General features: G+C 38.7%; 1 protein-coding gene across 6 annotated transcripts in view; it reads left to right on the top strand.

Annotated features, from left to right (window-relative positions):
* Window positions 1-22,332, top strand: part of F8 (coagulation factor VIII) — a 189,326-nt gene that overhangs the window by 36,693 nt on the left and 130,301 nt on the right. For 5 of the 6 annotated variants that reach the window (XM_016944624.3, XM_003317789.6, XM_063804695.1 and 2 more), the window contains 3 exons: window positions 2,876-2,944; window positions 5,382-5,498; window positions 19,712-19,933. In XM_016944624.3, coding sequence (XP_016800113.1) covers window positions 2,876-2,944; window positions 5,382-5,498; window positions 19,712-19,933 — 408 coding nt within the window. Of the gene's footprint in view, window positions 1-2,875; window positions 2,945-3,029; window positions 3,121-5,381; window positions 5,499-19,711; window positions 19,934-22,332 lie in introns of those variants that run through there. The other variant, XM_009439870.4, reaches the window with a different exon arrangement.

Raw genomic sequence — 22,332 nt, 5'->3', positions numbered from 1 at the left:
TATTAAGTGCAAATGGCTAAAACACACCAATTAAAAACAGAGATTAGCATACTGGATATAAAAGCTTGAACCAATTATATGTTGTTTACAAGAAACTCATTTCAAAAAAATGATATAGGTAGGTTACCAGCATAAAGATGGAAAAGGATATATGATGCAAACATGAATATGAAGAAAGTTGAAGTAGTACAAATCTGTAATCACAACATTGATTTTTGCCAGGAGTGCCAAAACCATTCAATAGGGGAAAGAATAGTGTCTTCAATAAACAGTGCTGAAACAGGTGAATATCTGCATGCAAAATACTGATTGAGTATCCCTTACCTGAAATGCTTGGAACCAAGAACGTTTCAGATTTCAGATACTGGAATATTTGCACATATATAATGAGATAGCTTGGGGATGGAACTTAAGCCTGAGTATGAAATTCATTTTGGATATAAATCCCTTGCCAGTTATGTGATTGGCAAATATTTTCTCCCACTCTATAGTTTGTTTTTTCATTCTTTTAATGGTGTCTTTTATAAAGCAAGAGTTATATGGACAAACATATGAAAAGATGTTCAACATCATTAACCATTAGGGAAATGCAAATTCAATCAACAGTGATGTATCTATTAGAATAGCTAAAATAATAATATAAAATTGCCAAGAATCCTGTCAAGAATTCAGAGCAACAGAAAGTCTCACAATGCACAATGGTATAGCCATTCTGGAAAACAGAATGGCAGTTTTGCTGCTTGGTAGAGAAACAGTCTCTGGCAGTTTCTTATGAAATTAGATGTACACTATAGAGGGATAGCAGGAGGGAGTTCTTTTTGGATATTGAAATGGATCTGTATCTTGACGATGATGGGGTTTCATGAGCTTATATCTTTGTTAAAAGTTATAGACCTATACACCAAAAGAAAAAGTCAATTTCACTATAATTGAAAATTTATATAAAAGTAATTAGAATGTTTTAAGACAGCTTTATACGTATTTTAAATGTGTCTCTAAAGTTTTTAATCCAGTACTTCTGGTAAAGATGGCACAGGGTCTTCATACTTAGCCATTTTTCCATCCTCCACCTCAACGCCAACCTCGCTGAAAACCAACAACAAAGATAGGTAAACCGTAAATAGAGAAAATCGAATAGGCATGGTCAGCTGAAAAAGAAGATAAATATTTGTGGACCAGAAGCAGGACAGGAACTGTGAGTAGTAAAAGGGGTGGAAATTACAGGCCAACTGAGATCTGGGTCAGGAAGCCAGCTGCGGTAGCCAAGGAGTCAGGATGACAAGGATAAATAGTGCTCCCCACCAGAGGGACTGAGAGCCCATATCATAGAGTTGGGCTCTTCTTCACTTGAAAGAGAGCTGAGCACGGCTGCTGCTCACTCTTTGTTTAGGGCCATGGCTTTGTGGAAACTCAGGGTCCTAGAAGAGGGGAAAGCAAACCCAGTCCTAGAATAGGAACTGAACTAAGTTTTCTTGGTTCAGTGGGGGAATCTGCAATATCCCCAAGGTTTCCATTGGCCAGTATCTCCAAAATTCCATTCTAGGGTATGATTTGCTAGATAGAGAATAGTGAACACGTCCTTTGCTTAATCAACCAATGATCACAAGGGACAGCAAAGATCACTATAGTTCGACAAAGTCAGATTTATTGGCTCATGGCAACAAGAGACTGTGGACACCTCCCTAAACAAAGGGAAATACTGTATAGAGTTAGTAAAGAATTTTGGGGAAGGGTGGAGGTTAGGTGATATTTAAATGAAGCAAAGTAGAGTTGTGTGTAAAGAAATAACCATGAGGTCTAGACTGTGAAGTGTTCTAAAAAGTTAACATAGACATGAAAGGTTAAGTCAAGGCACCCCTTACCTGAAGCTTGAGCTTTAAATTGAGCTGCTTCTCTGTGTCAAAGTAATTTAGATGACCTAGGAAAGAATGAGATGTTTCATTCTTGTTGCTATTAGTTCAAACATTTCTGGCAGGCTGTGAATTCAGAGAACAAACAACTCAATTGAGTAAGAAAGCAAGAGATAATCAAAGCAAATAGTTGGCATTCAGTGAGTTTATACAGTGGCAATGTGTCCTTGGGAGAAATGGTGTTGTTAACTCTGCAGTTAGCTTTATCTATGTCTCTTATCCCAGCCTGATGAGTAGCAGCACACGTACTGTTGCTTTCTTAGTCCAAGCTAATTTTTATTTCTAAGCATTAAGGGTGCGAGAGAGAGAAAGAACGGCAAAATGTCATAAACAAAAATCTTTCTACTCAAAATAAGCCTGTAAACAAAAGTTTCCAGTCAAATTAAAAAAATATATAATTCTAAGAAAGATAGCCAACAAGCTCAACAGTTAAAGCATGAAACAAGCTAGTTTGTTCCATTAAAAACTTCAGCTATCGATATACACGGTATTTATTTAAAATGTGAGTATAATTAGAAGCACTGTGGGCTATTGAAAAACAATCATGAGTGTAGATGTTTAATATGGACAATTGCTATTTTACTCAAAACTTTTAATTTACAATTGCAGAAGTATAAAAAGTTACAAGAGTAACAGAAATTATCTATAATTTCACTATTATCACACAGTGTGTGAGGGCTTGTATTTTGTAAGTGTTTTTAATTTTTTTCTTTAGTAATTCATTTTTATCATATTTTACACAAGTAGTGGTCTTCATCAAAGTTGAAATAAAAAAATTCTTTGCTCCAGATAGTTTTAGAAACACTGCTATAGGAGACCTGACATCAAAGCCAAGTTATCAAGAGACAGAAGACTACATTTGTTCTTACTGTCAAGTAACTGATGAAGAACTGTCTCCTCCTAGTGACAATTTCCTACAATGAGATTTTTTAAATAGAAGATAAATGTTCTCACTTCTTTTTCAGGGAGTCTGGCCAAGGAAAAGACACAGACCTTGCACAAATTTATACTACTTTTTGCTGTATTTGATGAAGGTTAGTGAGTCTTAATCTGAATTTTGGATTCCTGAAAGAAATCCTCTGCTACTATTAAGAGGAGGTGATTATAGAAAGATCATAAATTACATTACTGTTCAGGAATGAAGGAGATGGGGTTAAAAATGAATTCCAAGAAAACAAAACGTAACCTCAGTTCCACTGGCAGCTATGAGGTAAGAAGATAGAGGAGCTGGATAACGGACTGGCCTCATCCCCCTCATTAAGACTGTCAACAAATACTTTGGGCTCTACTTTCTAAATGCTTTCTCTTATCTTCATCTATTATTAAGTGCACAACCTTTGGCAAGTTATTTAACCTCTCTGTGTCTCGGTTTCCTAAATGGAAATAATAGTACATTTTTCATAAGATTGTTGTGAGTGCTGAGTGATTTCACTTAAGTAACCTAGAGCTCTGTGTGGCATAGAGTAGGCCCTCAATAGTGTTAGTACCTCCGCCTCCTCCTCCTCCTCCTAATGTAATCACTATGTAATCAATAACAATAACATAATATTCTTCCTGCTCCCTTATCAATTTACATTGCCATCTTCTTAATTGAGGCCCTCATGATCTGTCTCATAACTCTCAAAGGAAGCTTACTGAAGTGAGTATCCGATCTTGTCACTCTAGCCTCTACAATACTTCAGTTTGCCAGTTTCGGTGGCTCATGCCTGTAATCCCAGCACTTTAGGAGGCTGAGGTGGGCAGATTGCTTGAGCCCAGGAGTTTGAGACCAGCCTGGGCAACAGGGCGAAACCACATCTCTACAAAAGAATTAAAAAATCAGCTGGTCATGGTGGCGGGTACCTGTACTCCAGCTACTTGGGAGGCTGAGGTGGGAGGATCACTTGAGCCCAGGAGGTGAAGGTTGCAGTGAGCTGTGATTGCGCCACTGCACTCCAGCCTGGGTGATAAAGCCAGACCCTATCTCAAACAACAAAACAAATAAAATAATTCAATTTCAAGGTAAAGTGCAAAATGCATTATCTATTCTCTGGTGACATTTCCAGCCTTGTTGTGTTCCATTTCCTGCCTTATCTTCCATGGCACCCAAATATGTAATGCTTTTTCTTGCATGAGACCTCTGCATATGCAGTTCCCTCTGCCTGGAAAAATCTGTCTCCCTCTTTACACTAAGTAAGCTTCTCCTTTTTCTTTAAGTCTGACTTACTTCAGTTATCCCCTTCCTTAATTCCTTCTCCCAGGATGACCTCTAGTCTGGATTAGATGCCTGCTTATATTTCCACAGCATCTTGAGCTTATTCCTTATCATACTATATCAGTATTTTCTACTTTATTTAATATTTATCTTCTTTGATCTCATATCTTTTTCCCTTCAAGGAAAGTGAAGTTTCTTCTCCTCTCTGCTCCCTGTAACACCCTACTCTCATCTTTATTATATCACTCTTTACTCTTGATTATAATTATCAGCTTCTCTGACTATTCCAGCTAGAGTGTAAGCATCTTGAAAGCAGAGGCTGTATCTTCCTCTCTATCATCAGTGTCTACAATCAGTAGTGCTCAATAAATATGTGTTTGAATGAATGAACAAATGAATGGCTGCCTCATAAAGTTTTAGCACTAGCTACCAGTCCTTCACACAAAGGGGTAACTCCAGGGAGTCACTGTTCAATAGTATTTCCAGTGCTTCAGCCCTTATCAATTTCAGAGACAGTGTTAGGGAGCTTTCAGGTTCCTGGGGTTTCATAAATATAAGCTGGGATGAAGCAATTATAACGGAGACAGGGACTGACAGGCAGCCTTTTTCCTAGGACAGTTTTCTTTTTTCTTTCCTTTTTTTTTTGAGATCGAGTCTCACTCTGTTGCCCAGGTTGGAGTGCAGTGGCACAATCTTGGCTCACTGCAACGTCCACCTCCCAGGTTCAAGTGATTCTCCTGCCTCAGCCTCCTGAGTAGCTGAGATTACAGGCACATGCCACCATGCCCGCCTAATTTGTGTATTTTTAGTAGGGATAGGGTTTCACCATGTTGGCCAGGCTACTCTCAAACGCCTGACCTGAAGTGATCCACCTGCCTCAGCCTCCCAAAGTGCTACGATTACAGGTGTGAGCCACCGCGCCCGGCCCCTAGGATGATTTTCATAAGCTTTCTTTTAAATAATTCAGCTAATAAAAAGAATTGAATCCTGATGCCTCAAGCTAACCAATATTCTGTCTTCTATTATTATCCATTCCCACTTATTGTCATGGACAAATGGAGGGAGAGAAAATCAGTTTGAGCAAGAGATGTCTGCCTTTACATAATTATCTTCTCCCTCCCTCACACTGACTTTGAGAGGATAAGTGCTGTATGCCTACTTTGCTGACAAAAATGCTTAAGGTGTGAGCACACTGGGAGCAGGGAAGGAGAAAGGGGAGGCAGTCATTCATGAGACACATGCTTAGCTGACTCTATCTTTGCCTTCTCTCTCATCAGGGAAAAGTTGGCACTCAGAAACAAAGAACTCCTTGATGCAGGATAGGGATGCTGCATCTGCTCGGGCCTGGCCTAAAATGCACACAGTCAATGGTTATGTAAACAGGTCTCTGCCAGGTATGTACACACCTGCTCAACAATCCTCAGGGTCTTCCAAATTCAGCACCAGAGTTCTGTACTTCAGTTCACAAACAGCTCGGCATCTCACAGGATATAGCCCACTGAATACTTGAAGATCTCTGGCCTCTGGGGATCTTAATGTATAGTAGGCAATTCCTCTTTTGGTCACCTGAAAATGAAGGCTTACCCAGGTACATAAAGCCCACAGTCAGATTTTTCTTTCCTTTTCTTAAATGTGAGTGGGCAACCAAGGATGAACAGACATTTAAAAAGAACCTAAAATATGGAAGGGATATGCAAAGATGAACAAAGAAAATAATAATCCCAGAATAAAAAAAGCTATGACTCAGAACAGAACTCATCGGAAGCTCTTACTACTATTTTCATAAAGATTCAAGAAGATACTGCATCAATAAAGTAACAATAAGATGCCTTCCAGTTTTAAAATAGGGGCATAGAGGCAGGCTGGCTTTACTCCCTCTCACAGAAAACCAAAACCAAACATACAGCACCAATATCTACACCAACAACAACCCAGAGCTCACATGTGAGGATGAGACAGTTCCCGGAGCCACAGAGAAGTGAAAAAACTTTGAGAATCCGACTTCCACATCCATGACTCTCCTTCCTCCTATTCTGCCCAGCACCAAGTGTATGGAAAATCTCCCCTCAACTCATGGTTTCTACACTGGAAAAAGTGACATTGAGGTGTTCAACCAGCTTCTCCACCTTCTTGGGTTCCCTGGGGGGAGATTTGTCCTTGCCTTAACCCACAGAAAACATCATGACTGTCTGAAGGCAGAAATATCCCAGAGTACAGGCAGAGACAAATGAGGGAGGAAGGACTACCATCCCCAGCCCTGGAAATTCTGCTCTATAATTTGGCCAAAGACATGCAAATTCAGAATGGCCGTGCAGCAGCACCATGCTGTAGCAGGTTTATCCTACAGGTCACCTTGGCATGAATCACTAGCTGGCCTTCCAACACTGCTATGATAATCCCTTTGGGACCTCACCCACTTGGGACAGGCAGGGCTCTGACCACTTACTGGAACACCTGTAATCCCAGCACTTGAGCTCAGCACAGTAACAATAGGAGATGGCTACTACCGTTAATTTTATGCAGTTACGATTTAATACTGGATCTTTACGTTTGTTTACATTTGTCCCAACTGGGAATGGTGCCATGTATGGTTGTAAGTATGTAAGTTTTTATAAATTTCAACTTTTTATAATAGATTTTTGTATATTTTATGGTAATAAATGATAAAATAGTCTAGTATCAACATGTATATGTATATATGTGTGTATACATATATATATATATATATATTTTTTTTTTTTTTTTTTGAGACGGAGTCTTGCTGTCGCCCAGGCTGGAGTGCAGTGGCGCGATCTCAGCTCACTGCAGGCTCTGCCCCCCGGGGTTCACGCCATTCTCCTGCCTCAGCCTCCCGAGTAGCTGGGACTACAGGCGCCCGCCACCTCGACTGGCTAATTTTTTGTATTTTTAGTAGAGACGGGGTTTCACTGTGTTAGCCAGGATGGTCTCGATCTCCTGACCTCGTGATCCACCAGCCTTGGCCTCCCAAAGTATATATATATATTTTTTGAGACGGAGTCTTGTTCTGTCACCCAGGCTGGAGTGCAGTGGCACAATCTGAGCTCACTGCAACTTCCCCCTCTTGGGTTCAAGCGATTCTCCTGCCCCAGCCTCCCAAGTAGCTGGGATTACAGGCATGTGCCACCACGCCCACCTAATTTTTGTAGTTTTAGTAGAGATGGGGTTTCACCATGTTTGCCAGGCCCGTCTTGAACTCCTGACCTCGTGATCTGCCCGCCTTGGCCTCCCAAAGTGCTGGGATTATAAGTGTGAGCCACTGCATCCGGCCATCTCCATATATTTTTTGCATTCATAACATACCTAACTTTTTCTTAATTTTTTTGATATTTTTACCCTATGTGGTCCATCTGACAGTTTTTTCAAATTGTCATAAATTTCCAAAAAAATCTCACTATATTTATTGAAAAAAAACTGCATATAAGTGGACTCATGCAGTTCAAACCTGTATTGTTCAAGAGTCAACTGTGTGTTTTAAAGCAGATTTTAACATCAAGAAATGATAGAAAAATGATAAGAATTAAAAGAGATAAATATTCATATTAGAATTGCCCATCAGGAGCTTCTGAGTAGCTGAACGCATGGAGGTTCCTGGAGAGTGGCTGGCCCCATGCCCCTTCCCACATACCCTTCCTTATATATGCATCTCTTCCATCTGGCGTTTATAAGAAAAGGTGCTGACTGCTGAATTATAAGGACACTGTGGTCTACTAGATAAAGGTTGAGGAGAGGGGTTTGGGCTTCTATTGTCTTCTTTCCGGGCCTTCATCTCCTGCTTGTGATTAAGTAGTGCATGCTGAGTGGAGCAAAGTGGTGGAATAGGACTCTTCAGCAATAATCTCCTCACAGAAACATCAAGGTAACAACTCGATGCGTGAAATTACCTTCAGAAGAGTTAAGAAAACCCGAACCCATGAGCAAGACTGTGAAGCCCTTTTGGACTGCAAAGACGAGTAAAACCATAGTTGCACATAAAGGGGATTGGTTCTTTATGACTGAGACCCCACCCGCAAGCCACTGCAGTACCACAGGCGGAAAGTCACCATGGACCCACGGTTTTTACACCGGAATACTCTCCCGTATGGCCTGGGTGCCCTCTGTGGATCTCCACTAATTAGTAGCAGAGCCAGCATGAGACTTGCGTCTAACCTGGGCTCAGGGCGCCCTCTCGTGCTAAAAGGAAATACAACAGCCAGTCCTTTCACTTTCTTTTTGATATGGTCTCTGTTGCCTAGGTTGGAGTGCAGTGGTGCGATCATAGATTACTGCAGTCTTGAACTCCTGGCTGGGCTCACGCGGTCTTCCCACCTCAGCCTCCAGAGTGGGACTACAGGTGTGTGCCACTATTGGCTAAATTTTCGGGTTTTGTTGGGGGGGGGGAGATTGGGGTATTGCTATGTTGCTCAGGCTGGGTCTCGAACTCCTGACCTAAAGCAATCCTCCAGCCTCAGCCTCCTAAAGTGCTAGATTACAAGTATGAGCCACCACACTCAGCCCCACTCAATTTCTAAACGAGCTCACTGAAATAGAGCAGTCACAAACAAACCCAGACTGTGAACATGAGAATAAATACCTAATTCTTCAATGTGTAGACAGGGATGCACATCTGCAAAGAATAAGAATAGCCTAAGAAAGACGGCCTCAACAAATGAACAAAAAATCGTGCCAGTGACTAATCCTAAAGACATGCAGGTGAATGATCTGGTAGACAAAGAATTCAAAATAGCTATTTTAAGAAAACTCAACAAACTTTTATAAAACACAGAGAAACAATTCAGAAGTTTATCAAAGAAATTTAACAGAGAAATTGAAGGAATAAAAAAAGTCAGAGAGAAATCCTGGAACTGAAAAGTATAATAAAAAATGACACATGCAATACAAGACATCAGCAACAGAATTGATCAGGCAGAAGAAAGGATCAGCAAGCTCAAAGACAGGTTATCCAAAAATACAATCAGGAGGGGCTTCAGGATGGTTGACTAGATGCATCTAGTGTTCATCCCTTCCATGGAGAGGAACCAAAGTAGCAAGTAGATAATTATACTTTGAATAGGTCATCTAAGAGAGAACACTGGAATTCAACAGAGCAGTGACAGGAAGCATTGAAAGCAAGGGAGGAGAGAGAAATAAGGCCTGTTTGCCTGGGATTGGCTGGGAGTCTGGAACAGCTTCCTAATGTGGGAAAAAGGTAAGAGACCCTTAGTGTTCCTCATTTTCACCAAGGACTCTTGCAATCCTAGCCACAGGAGAGCGCCTTATTCCTTGACAGCACAGAGACTAGCATAGGAGTTGCCTAAAGACCGTGTGAAGGCATTGCAACAGAGAGCTCACGCTGGATTCTGCAATTCTCCCAAGCAGCTGCAGCACAGCACCATTTTGAGAGCACAGCCCACACATCCTGCCCTGCTATGATGGCCGTGACTTAGGCAGGAGCCCTGAGCAGTGATCCTGCCCCACCCAGCAGAGGAGTGCCCATGCATTTTCACATATTCCAAGAACAAATTCCACTACCTACAACCACTGCTGCTGCAGGCTGCTGTGGGGCCAAAACACTAGTGAACCTTGTGCTCCCAAGCTACCTGCCTACAGCTACTCCCTGAGAAAGCAACCCCACCTTCACCAAGAGCAGGGCTATAGCACAGCTACTGCTGCACCCCAACCTGAGCATTTTGCTAGTGACCTCGGTATCACCCCACCCCTGCATAGCACAGCCAGCACCTCACACACCACCAAGGAGCCTGAGGGCAGGTTCACGTAGCCCAGCTCTACCTGCCCCCAGTACCCAAGCATATCATCCAGGGGCCTAGGGATCACTTAGCCCTGTCCACCACTGGTGGCACCTGAGCACCTCCTGGGGTCTGAGGTCAGGCCCACTCAACCTGCCACTACTGCCACAGTTAGCACTCACTGCATGCACCACTTGAGGGTCTGGAGACTGGCCATGAAATCCATAGCAGCCACAACCAACGCCAGCACAGACCACTTGAGATTCAGGTTGTTTCATTGCTATGATTGCCATCAACCATGCCACTTTGCTGCCCAGGAACTTGAGAACCCACCCACCCACGTGATCCATCAATACCACTTCTGGCACCCAAGTAAACCACTTGGAGGCCCACAAATCAACATGCCTGGACCTAAAACCAGTGCAATCATATGCCACCATGGTACACCAAAGACAAGCACACTCAGCCCACTGCTGCCACCATTGGGGCCTGAAGACAGGCCTACCTGGCATCCCAGTTCTCAGAAAAACTTCACCACAGCCTCCACTAATAACCACACCCTAAGCCACTGAGAAATCACAAATATCACTGATGCTGTTTAGAATCTTATACAGAGGCTACTACATTCACCGAGAATCAAAACCGAAGTGCTCTACCCAAGCAACACCACAGATACATCTTCAGGAAAAAGTTCTTTCCTACAAAAGCAAATTTTAAAAATTGGAAAAAGTGATTATTACACCAGATGTGCAGATATCAATGTAAGGACACAGGAAACATGAAAAATCAAGGAACTATGACACTCCAAAGGAGCACAATAATTCTGTAGCAAGAGATCCAAATAAAAAAAATTTAAGATGGGTACAAAAAAATAGAAAGAATGAATAAGACCTGCTATTTGATAGCACAACATGGTGACTATAGTTAATAATAACTTAATTGTACATTTTAAAATAGAGAGTGTAATTGGATTGTTAATAACTCAAAGGATAAGTGCTTGAGGGTATACATACCTCATTCTCCATGATGTGTTTGTTTCACATCACATGCCTGTATCAAAACATCTCATGTGTTCCATAAATATATACACCTACTATGTATCCACAAAATAAAAAAATCATAGTTTACAAGCAAAACAGTATATGTGACCTTTGGTTTTTAAGTAAACTGGCCAACATCTCTTTAAAAATTTATGAAATCCTGGAAAAATAATTCCAAATTTTGATACTAAATAAACTCAGTGAGATACAAGAGAATTCTGAAAAAAATACAAAGAACACAGAAAAACAATTGAGGCTATGAAAGAGAAATTTACCCAAGAGATAGATATCAAAAAAGAACCAAACAAAAATTCTGGAACCAAAGAATTCATTGAATGAAATACAAAATACATTTGAAAGGTTCAACAATAGACCGGACCAAGCAGAAGAGTATCAGAACTGAAATACAGATCTTTTGAAATAACCCAATCAGACAAAAATAAAGAAAAAAGAATTTTAAAAAATGAGCAAAGATTTCATGACATATTAGGCACTATAAAGTGACCAAATATTTGACTCTTCAGTGTCCCAGAAGGCAAAGAGAAAATGAAGAGGTTAGAAAGCCTATTTAATGAAATATTAGATGAAAAATTGCCAAGTCTACCAAGAGATTTAGACATCTAGATAAGGCTCAAAAATACCCAAATAAATACAATGAAAAAAGGTCTTCTCCAGGGCACATTATAGTCAAACTATCAAAAGTCAAAGAAAAAAATTTAAAAACAGCAAGAGAAAAGCATATAGTCACCTGTAAAGGAGCCGCTATCAGACTAACTGTGAATTTCTCAGCAGAAACTTTACAAGCCAGGAGAGAATGAGAGAGAGAGAGAGAAAAAAAAAACACCTGCCAGCCAAGGATACTGTACACAGCAAAATTATCCTTCATAAATGAAAGAGAGAGAAAAATATTTTCAGACAAAAAAAAAACTGAGGAAATTCATTGCAACCTGATCTGCTTTACAGGAAATGCTAAAGGGAGTTTTTCAAACTGAAAGAAAAAGGTCCTAATGTGTAACATGAAAACATCTGAAGGTATAAAACCCACAGGTAAAAGTAAGTATCCCGACAAATTCAGAATTCTCTAACATGGTAATTGTAGAACATAAATCACTTATATCCTTAGTAGGAAGATTAAAAAACAAAACAGATAAAAATAATTACCATAACCTGTTAAAGAATAAGCAATATTAAAAGATGTAAATGATGACATCAAAAACACAAAATTTGGGAGTAGATTTTTTTTTAAATTTTCTTGCAATCAAAATTAAGTTGTTATCAGTTCAAACTAACTTGTTATAACTATAAGGTATTCTGTGTAAGCCTCATGGTAATTACAAAGCAAAAATTTTTATAATAGATACACTAAAAATAAAAAGCAAGGGATTAAAACATACTGATAGAAGAATCACTTAACCACAAGGGAAGAGATTAACAGAGGAAGAAAGGAACAAAGGATCTACACAACAACTAGAAAACAAGTAAAAATATGGCACTACCAAGTTCTTACCTATCAAAAATTACCTTGAATACAAATGGGTTAAATTCTCCAACTAAAAGACATAGAGTGTTTGGTTTTTTGTTCTTGCGATAGTTTACTGAGAATGATGATTTCCAGTTTCCTCCATGTCCCTACAAAGGACATGAACTCATCATTTTTTATGGCTGCATAGTATTCCATGGTGTATATGTGCCACATTTTCTTAATCCAGTCTATCATTGTTGGACATTTGGACCGCATATTCTCACTCATAGGTGGGAATTGAACAATGAGATCACATGGACACAGGAAGGGGAATATCACACTCTGGGAACTGTTGTGGGGTGGGGGGAGGGGGGAGGGATAGCATTGGGAGATATACCTAATGCTAGATGACGAGTTAGTGGGTGCAGTGCACCAGCATGGCACATGTATACATATGTAACTAACCTGCACAATGTGCACATGTACCCTAAAACTTAAAGTATAATAAAAAATAATAATAAATTAAAAAATAAAAAAAAAGACATAGAGTGGCTGAATGAATTTTTTTTTAAAAAAAGATCTAACTACATACTGCCTAAGAGAAAGACTTTACCTGTAAGGACACACATAGACTGAAAGCGAAGGGATAGAAACAGATATTCCATGCACATGTAAACAAAAAGAAAGCAGGAATAGCTATACTTATATCTGATAAAATAGACTTCAAGTCAAAAACTATAAAAAGAGACAAACAGCCAGACGTGGTGGCTCATGCCTGTAATTTCAGCACTTTGGGAGGCTGAGGCGGGTGGATCACCTGAAGTCAGGAGTTCGAGACCAGCCTGGCCAAATGGCGAAACTCCATCTCTACTAAAAATACAAAAATTAACCAAGCATGGTGGCAGGTGCCTGTAGTCCCAGCTACTCGGGAGGCTGAGGCAGGAGAATGGCATGAACCCGGGAGGTGGAGCTTGCAGTGAGCCGACATTGCACCACTGCACTCCAGCCTGGGCACACAGCGAGAATCCATCAAAAAAAAATTGACAAACAAGGCCATTATATAATAGTAAAGAAGTTAATACAACAGGAGAATGTAACAAGCATAAATATGTATACACCCAACATTGGAGCACCTAAATATATTAATGTTTGATCTTTGTATTTTCTAGTCTCATTAAAAGTAAGGGCAAAAACTACAATTACTTTTGCACCAACCTAATATAAAGCAAACATTAATAGACCAAGGGGGAAATGAAGACAGCAATGAAATAATAGTAGAAAACTTTAACACCCCACTTTCACCAATGGACAGATCATCCAGACAAAATATCAACAAAGAAACACTGGACTTGAACTGCACTGTAGACCAAATAGAGCAAACAGACATTTACGGAACATTCCATCCAACAGCTACACAGTTCACATTCTTCTCAACTGCACGTGGAACATTCTCCAGGAGATTATACATTAGGCCACAAAGCAAGTCTTAACTAACTTTTTTGAAATGAAGTATTTTTTTCCTGCCAATAATGGAATAAAACTATAAATCAACAACAGGAGGAACAACTGTACAAATACATGGAAATTAAAGAACATGCCCCTAAACAAACAATGGGTCAATGAAGAAATTAAAGGAGAAGTTAAAAAATTTCTTGAAACAAATGAAAATGGAAACATAACATGCCAAAATGTATGGGATACAGCAAAAGTAGTCCTTAAAGAAAAGTTTATAGCAATAAATGCCTACATCAAAAAAAATCTCAAATAAACAACCTAATGATGCATCTCATGGAACTAGAAAAACAAGAACAAACAAAACCCCAAATTATTAGAAGAAATGAATGAATACAGATGAGAGCACAAATAATCAAAATAGAAACTAAAAAATACAAAAGATCAGTATAATGAGTTAGTTAGTTCTTTGAAAGGATAAAAAAAGTCAATAAACTTTTAGCCAGACTAAGTGATAATAAAGAAGAAAAACAGAAATAAATCAGACATGAAAAAGGAGACATTACAACTGATAACACAGAAATACAAAGAATTGTAAGAAACTACTATGAACAACTATAAGCCAACAAATTGAAAAGCCTAGAAAAAATGGATAAATTCCTGGACACATACAACCTACCAAGGTTGAATCAAGAAAAAAATGGAAATTTTGAACAAATCAACAATGAGCAACAAGATTGAAGCAAAAATAAAAAGTCTCCCATCAAAGAAAAGTTCAGTACCCGATGGCTTCACTGCTGAATTCTACCAAACATCTAAAGAACTAATACCAATTCTTCACAAACTATTCAAAAAATTGAAAAGGAAGAAACTCTTCCAAAATTATTTTAGGAGGATAATGATCATTATCCTGATCCCAAAACCAGACAAAAGCACAATAACAACAAACAACTACAGGCCAATATCCTCAACAAAATACTAGAAATAGAATTCAACAGCACATTAAAAGATCATTTACCATGATCAGGTGGGATTTATCCCAGTGATGTAAGGATGGTTTAACATATGCAAATTAAGAATGAAGGACAAAAATTATATTATCATTTTAATAGACACAGTAAAGGCATTTGACAAAATTCAATATCCCTTCATGATAAAAACTCTCAACAAAGTATAGAAGGAGCATACCTATATGATAAACCTGCAAACAAGATGAAACTGAGTGGGGAAAAGTTGAAAGCTTTTCCTTTAAGAACTGGAATAAGACAAGCATATCCACCCTCACCACTTCTATTCAACACAGTACTGGAAGTCCTAGCCAGAGCAATTAGGCAAGACATCCAAATTGGAAAGAAGGAAGTCAAATTGTCCCTGTCTGGCCAGGCTCAATGGCTTATGCCTGTAATCCCAGAACTTTGGGAGGCCAAGGCGGGCAGATCACTTGATGTCCAGAGTTCGAGACCAGCCTGGCAATGTGGTGAAACCCCATCTCTACTAAAAATACACACACACACACACACACACACACACACACACACACATGCTAGCCAGACATGGTGGTGCGCTCCTGTAGTCCCAGCTACTCGAGAGGCTGAAGCAGGAGAATCACTAGAACCCCAGAGGCGGAACTTGTGGTGAGCCAAGATCGCACCACTGCACTGCAGCCTGGGCAACAGAGTGAATCACTGTCTCGAAACAAAAACAAAAACAAACAAAACAAATTGTCCCTGTTTGCAGATGACATGATCTTATATATAGAAAACCGCCAAAACTACACCAAAAAACTGTTAGAGCTAATAAATGAATGTAGTAAACTTGTAGTCTACAAAATCAACATACAATAATTGATAGCATGTCTATATGCCAACAGTGAACAATCTGAAAAAGCAATCAAGAAAGCAATCACGTTTACAATAGCTACAAAAAATGTCCAGAAATAAATTAACCAAGGAAGTGAAAGATCTCTATAATGAAAACTATAAAATATTGATGAAAGAAATTGAATAAGACACAAATAAATGGAAAGATATTGCATGTTCATGGATTGAAGAATTAATATTATTAAAGCCAAAGCAATCTACAGATTCAATGCAATTCCTATCAAAATTCCAATGTCATTCTTCACAGAAATAGAAAAACAATCCTAAGATTTGTGTGGAACCACAAAAAATCCCAAAGAGCCAAAGAAGTCTTGAGCAAAAAGAATAAACCTGGAGGCATCACACTACCTGATTTCAAATTATACTACAAAGTTATAGTAACCAAAACAGCATTGTGTTGACATAAAAACAGACATATAGACCAATAGAACAAAATAGAAAGCCCAGAAATACACCCAAACATTTAAAGCCAACTGATTTTCTACGAAGTTGGCAAGAACATATGATGAGTAAAGAACAATCTTTTCAATAAATGGTGCTGGAAAAACGGGATATCCATATGCAAAAGAATGAACCTAGACCCCGTATCTCTCACCATGTATGAAAGTCAAATAGGCCAGGCACAGTGGCTCATGCCTGTAATCCCAGCACTTTGGGAGGCCAAGGCAGGCAGATCACTTGGGGTCAGGAGTTTGAGACCGGCCTGGCCAACATGGTGAAACCCCGTCTTTACTAAAAATACAAAATTAGCCAGGTGTGGTGGCACACCTGTAGTCCCAGCAACTTGGGAGGCTGAGGCAGGAGAATCACTTGAACCCCAGAGGTGGAGGCTGCAGTGAGCCTAGATCGTGCTATTGCACTCCAGCCTGGGCAATAGAGTGAGACTCTGTCTCAAAAAAAAAAAAAAAAAAGAAAGAAAGAAAGAAAAGAAAAGAACAATAGATTAAGGAATTAAATTTAAGACCTGAAACTCTGAAATTATTAGAAGAAAACATAGTGTAAGCATTTCATGACATCAATTTGGGCAAGAATTTGTTAGACAAGACCTCAAAATCATGAGTAACAAAAGCAAAAATAAAGAAATTGGATTACATCAAACTAGAAAGCTTCTGCACAGCAAAGGAAACAATCAGCAGAGTGAAGAGACAACCTATAGAATGGGAGAAAATATTTGCAGATTATACATCTGACAAGGGATTGATATCTAGAATATATAAGGAACTCAAACAACTCAATAGCAAAAATCCAAATAATCCTATTAAAAATGAACAAAAGACCTGAATAGACATTTCTCCAAAAGAGACATACAAATGGCCAACAGGTATATGAAAAATGCTCAACATCACTAACCGTCAGGAAAATTAAAATCAAAACTACAATGAGATATCACTTACCACTGTTAGAATGACTATTATAAAAAAGACAAAATAACAAATGCTAGCAAGGATGTGGAGACAAAGAAACTCTTATACACTGTTGGTGGGAATATAAATTAGTTAAGCCATTAGAGATAATGGTATAGAGATGCCTCAAAAATTAAAAATAGATCTATCATATTTTCTAGCAATCCCACTACTGGGTATATACCAAAAAGAAATGAAATCAGCATGTTGAAGAAACATCTGCATCCCCATGTTTATGACAGCATTATTCACAATAGTCAAGATATAAAATCAACTTAAATGCCCATCAATGGATGAATGGATAAAGAAACTGTGGTATAGATACACAATGGAATACTATTCATCCATTTAAAAAAGATGAAATCCTGTCATTTGCAACAACGTGAATGAGCCTGGAGGACATTATGTTAAGTGAAATAAGCCAGGCACAGAAAGACAAATACTCCATGATCTCACTCCTATGTACAATCTTTAAAATTTGATCTCATAGTAGTTGAGATTAGTGATTCTAGGAAGATAAGGGGGAAGTGGGAGATGGGGAGAGGTTGGTCAATGGGTACAATGTTACAGGAAGATAGAAGGAATAAGTTCTGGTACTCTATTGCACAGTAGGGTGACAATAGCCAACAATAATATATTGTATATTTCAAATAGAAGAGAGGATTTTGAATGGTCTCACAACAAAGAAATGACAAACATTTAAGGTGATGGATATGATAATTACCCTGATTTGAATAATTACACAATGTATACATGTATTGAAACATCACATTGTACCCATAAATTTGTACAATTATTTATGTGTCAATAAAAAGTAATACAGTTAAAAAAATTAAATTGCCCATTAGGATAAATAAAAAGACCCCCACACAAAATTATCATTGTGGCATTTCAGAGCACAGAGAGAAGATACTTAAAGCTTCTTCTGAGAGGAACAGGACGCATACAAAAGAATGGGAATTAGACTGACGATATAATTAAGCAATATTGTAAAAGATCTAAGGGAAAAATTATTTGGAACCTAGAATTTTTAGTCAAACTATGAATCAATTTTGGGGGAAGAAAAAAGACATTTTCATATATAGAGGGCCTTAATAGTCACTGAATGTGTACTATAGTAAAACCAGAAACTACATAAAAGAGGAATTTGGGAGATTCAGCAACCCAAGAGAATAATGAAGTATGAGGGGGATGTTTTCTCCTTAGTTCTTTTCTGTATTTTTCAATAATTTGATAATAAACATGCATAATTTTATAATTAAAAAAGAAATTAATTTTGACAACATGCAAGTTCCTGTTCTCACATACCTTATAGTGGAGAGACAGATTGTAGTCAAATAAGCATAATAATACATGCAAAATTACAAACTGACCATTACTCTGAAGGAAAATTACATAATTCTATGTAAGCCTATAATACAGGAATCTGACCTAGACTGGGGAATCAGAGAAGGCTTCCCTAAGCAAGTACCCCTTGAACTTAGCTTTGAAACTGGGAAAATGAGGCAATGTGAGATGAAGCTGTTAGAGGTATTAGGAATCAAACCTATTGGGGCCTTCTAGTCCTTAGTAGAGAGTCTGGACTTTATTCTATGTGGAATGACAGCCTCCAGTGGGTTTTAGGCTGGCGGATACTACAATCAGATCTGGAATGCAGAAATAGTACACCAGTTTCTTTGTGGGTAAAAGTCTTAGAGGGGAGAATATGACCAGCTATAGGGAGACCTGTAAAAAAAGTTTATCAGTAGCTCAGACGAGATAATGGTAACTTGGATTAAGATAGTGGTAGTAGTAACAGTGAAAAAATAGATACATTTGAAAGCTTTTAGAGCCAAAATAGGAGGCAGCTGTGCCCTTGTTGTTACCAGTGTGGGATCTGAACACATGACTACTTGGGTTCAAATACTGAGCAAATTAATTAACCTCTCTGGGCATCCGTTTCCTCTCCTGCAAGACATGGATGATAATGGTTTCTACATTCATAGGGTTGTTATGAGGAATGAATGAATTAAAACTTGTAAAATACTTTGGACAGTGCTTGACATAAAACAAGTGCTCAATACATATTAGCTATTATTGATTATATTGCCCTGGTCAGTGTCAAACTGCATATGGGAGATGAGAATGGTAACATAACATTCACTGTTATAAAAAACTCTGGAAGAGAATGAAGTGATGAAAATTGTAAATTTGGTTTTGAACATGTGGGTTTTTTGAGATATCTAGGTGGAGATGTTGAGAAAGTGATTGGCTGTATGAGCCTGGAGTTCCAGAAGAGGTCAGGAGGGGAGACAGAAGAAGGAGCAGTCTGAGAAGTAGGAGAAAAAAACCCAGAGAGATGTTGGCACAGAGGCCAAGGGAAGAGAGAGTTTTAAAAACGAATGAATGGTCAACAGGTGCAAATAAAGACTGAAAAATGTCCATTGGATTTAGCAGCATGATGGTGATTGGTGACCTTGGCAAGAGCTGTTGGTTTGATAGTAGCCCAATGTTCTTGATAAATTTGTTTACAAGTCAAGGTAGCAATAAAGTGTCTAAAGTCAATTTGTCCATTCTGTCCTAGCAAGTGTTTTCCATTTCAAATTCTCTACTTCATAGCCATAGGTGTCTTGTTCCTACTTTACAGGTCTGATTGGATGCCACAGGAAATCAGTCTATTGGCATGTGATTGGAATGGGCACCACTCCTGAAGTGCACTCAATATTCCTCGAAGGTCACACATTTCTTGTGAGGAACCATCGCCAGGCGTCCTTGGAAATCTCGCCAATAACTTTCCTTACTGCTCAAACACTCTTGATGGACCTTGGACAGTTTCTACTGTTTTGTCATATCTCTTCCCACCAACATGGTAATATCTTGGATCTTTAAAATGAATATTATAAATATCCAGTCCTACTTTTAATAAAATTTACTGGACAATGTACAGGAATATAGTGTGTTGCTGAAGGGGACATTATAGAGTTACTGTATTAGACCTCAGCCAAGATCCCCTAGTTTCCAGCTTCCAGTGTAAAGTTTTTACCTTGACTATAAAAGGGCTTGAGTATTAGTAGGACTCATGGATTTTTAGTTAAATGTCTGTGATGGAGAAAAGATGGCTTATGGATGATTGAGGTGGGAAAATGAGGAGAATAGTATGCCCTTGGTTTCTCAGCCTTATCCCATTAACTACGCTCCAATATTATGGAGAGAGGAACTGCAAGTTGTAGCTGAAGAGATTTTTTTTTTGGAGAAATCTAGGGAAATGGAAAAAAAGGCATTGTCCAGATTGCAACTGTAAGGGCTCCACTATATCATTAGTAATGCCCAGAGCAGTAAATAGCAAATATGACAGGCTATTGTAGAGCTTGACTTCAGACACCAGACAGCCAGAGGCACTCTGTAGATACCTGGCAGTAGATGAGAGACATCTGTGAAACTGAGGGCAGGTCAGGAGCTAGTGAATTTTAGAAGTAACATGGGATTGAAAGGACTATTTGGTGGGAACTTTGGAAAGGGTCAAAGGTTCTGTGTAAGCAAATTAGGACGATGGTAACTACAGTTTTAAATTATTGTTAATGTAACTTTATTTGTAACTGCTAGTTGTGCAAATTCAGATTGCATCATCATTTCACCCCAATTTTCCTTACTTTTGTATTTATTCTGCTAACTCTTAATCTTGGATCAACCTAATAACCCTCTTTCTCTACCCCTCTCGTGGCCATTGAAGGCTCTTAGTCAGTTTGTGCTGCAATAACAGTATACCACAGAATGGGTAATTTATAATGGACAGAAATTTATTGGCTCACATTTCTGGGGGCTGGGAGGTCCAATATCAAGTTGCCTTTTTGCTGCGTCTTAACATGGTGGAAGGCATTATATGACAAAAGGGCAAAGAAAGGGTGAGAGAGAGCAAAAGGAGGGTGAGCTCACTCCTGTGATAACAAATCCACTCCCATGAACCCTTTCCCCAGATAACTGCATTAGTCCATTCATGAGGGTGGAACGCTTATGACCTAAACACCTTTTATATGTTCACCTCTCAATACCATCACGATGATAATTAAATTTCAATATGAATTTTGGAGGGGACAGACATTCAAACCATAGCAAGAGTTATTGGAGAAAAATGTCGGAGAGGCCTAATCTTTTATATTTAATAGCATTTCTTTCTTCCTATTACTCTCATATTAACCTTCTCCTCAGGTTCCTTGGTTGACTTAGAAAAGAGATTTGATCTTGCCATGCATCCACCATTTTCCTCCTTATGTTCTATTAGTGACCTTGTTTATTGTCTTCTGTAGTGATTAAGAATAGAAATCTCTCTTCCCCATGTGTCACATAATATTTATGGAATTTTGACAAGACCTTAGTGGACAAAATGTGTCATACTGAATGAGTAACAGGAAGTTGATGCACAAACAACATTCTTGCAGGCACAGAGGAATAGGTCATTTACTTGTATATGATCATTGTCAATCAATCATTGTCCAGTTGGACCCCGATTCAGTTTATTTTTTGTTTTGTTTTTCTCCTTTTCACAGATTCTATCCACTAATTTTAATCTTTATTTTTCAGAAAAAAATGCTTTATCTTATTGAACCTCAGACCAAACACTTTGTTTTTCGATGCAGACTGAGTTATGTTTAAGGCTACATGAACCCCAGACTAGTTGTTTGCTGCTCCTAAAACCTTCCCTGTTCCTCATAATCAAGTAAACAGGTCTCCCTTCTTAGAAGTATTTGATCTTCAAAATTGCCCTGTGGTATAAATAGGGCAGGAATTATTATTATCCATTTTACAAAGCATGAAGATGAGACTGAGAATGTTGAATACATTTGCCATAGGGTTTACAACTAGTCACAGGCAGACATGCTCTTAAAATATATATCTCCTTGATTTTAAGTTGTATCTTGTCATGGTTTTATGAACTTGGAACATGTCTTAAAGTTTATATCTACACTAACATTTTTCCCAATAAGCTGTTATTAAATCAATGATTTGTGGCAAGAAGGGATAGTGATGTGGAAAGGGGGGTACTTAGGGGAGAGCCTGGAAGGCCTAATAAGAGAGAAAGAAGTCATAAAAGTTAAGGCAAGTGATATGGTTTGCATATTTATCTTCACTGAAATCTCATGTTGAATTGTAATTTCCAATGCTGGAGGTGGGGTCTGGTGGCAGATGTTTGGATCATGGGGGTGAATCCCTCATGGCTTGATGCTGTCTTCATGATAGTGAGTTCTCATGATATTTGGTCATTCAGAAGTG

The sequence above is a fragment of the Pan troglodytes genome, chromosome X (genome assembly GCF_028858775.2).
Source record: "Pan troglodytes isolate AG18354 chromosome X, NHGRI_mPanTro3-v2.0_pri, whole genome shotgun sequence".
NCBI lineage: Eukaryota > Metazoa > Chordata > Mammalia > Primates > Hominidae > Pan > Pan troglodytes.
Note: the sequence above shows the minus strand (reverse complement) of the source record. Positions and strands in the feature narration are given on the sequence as shown.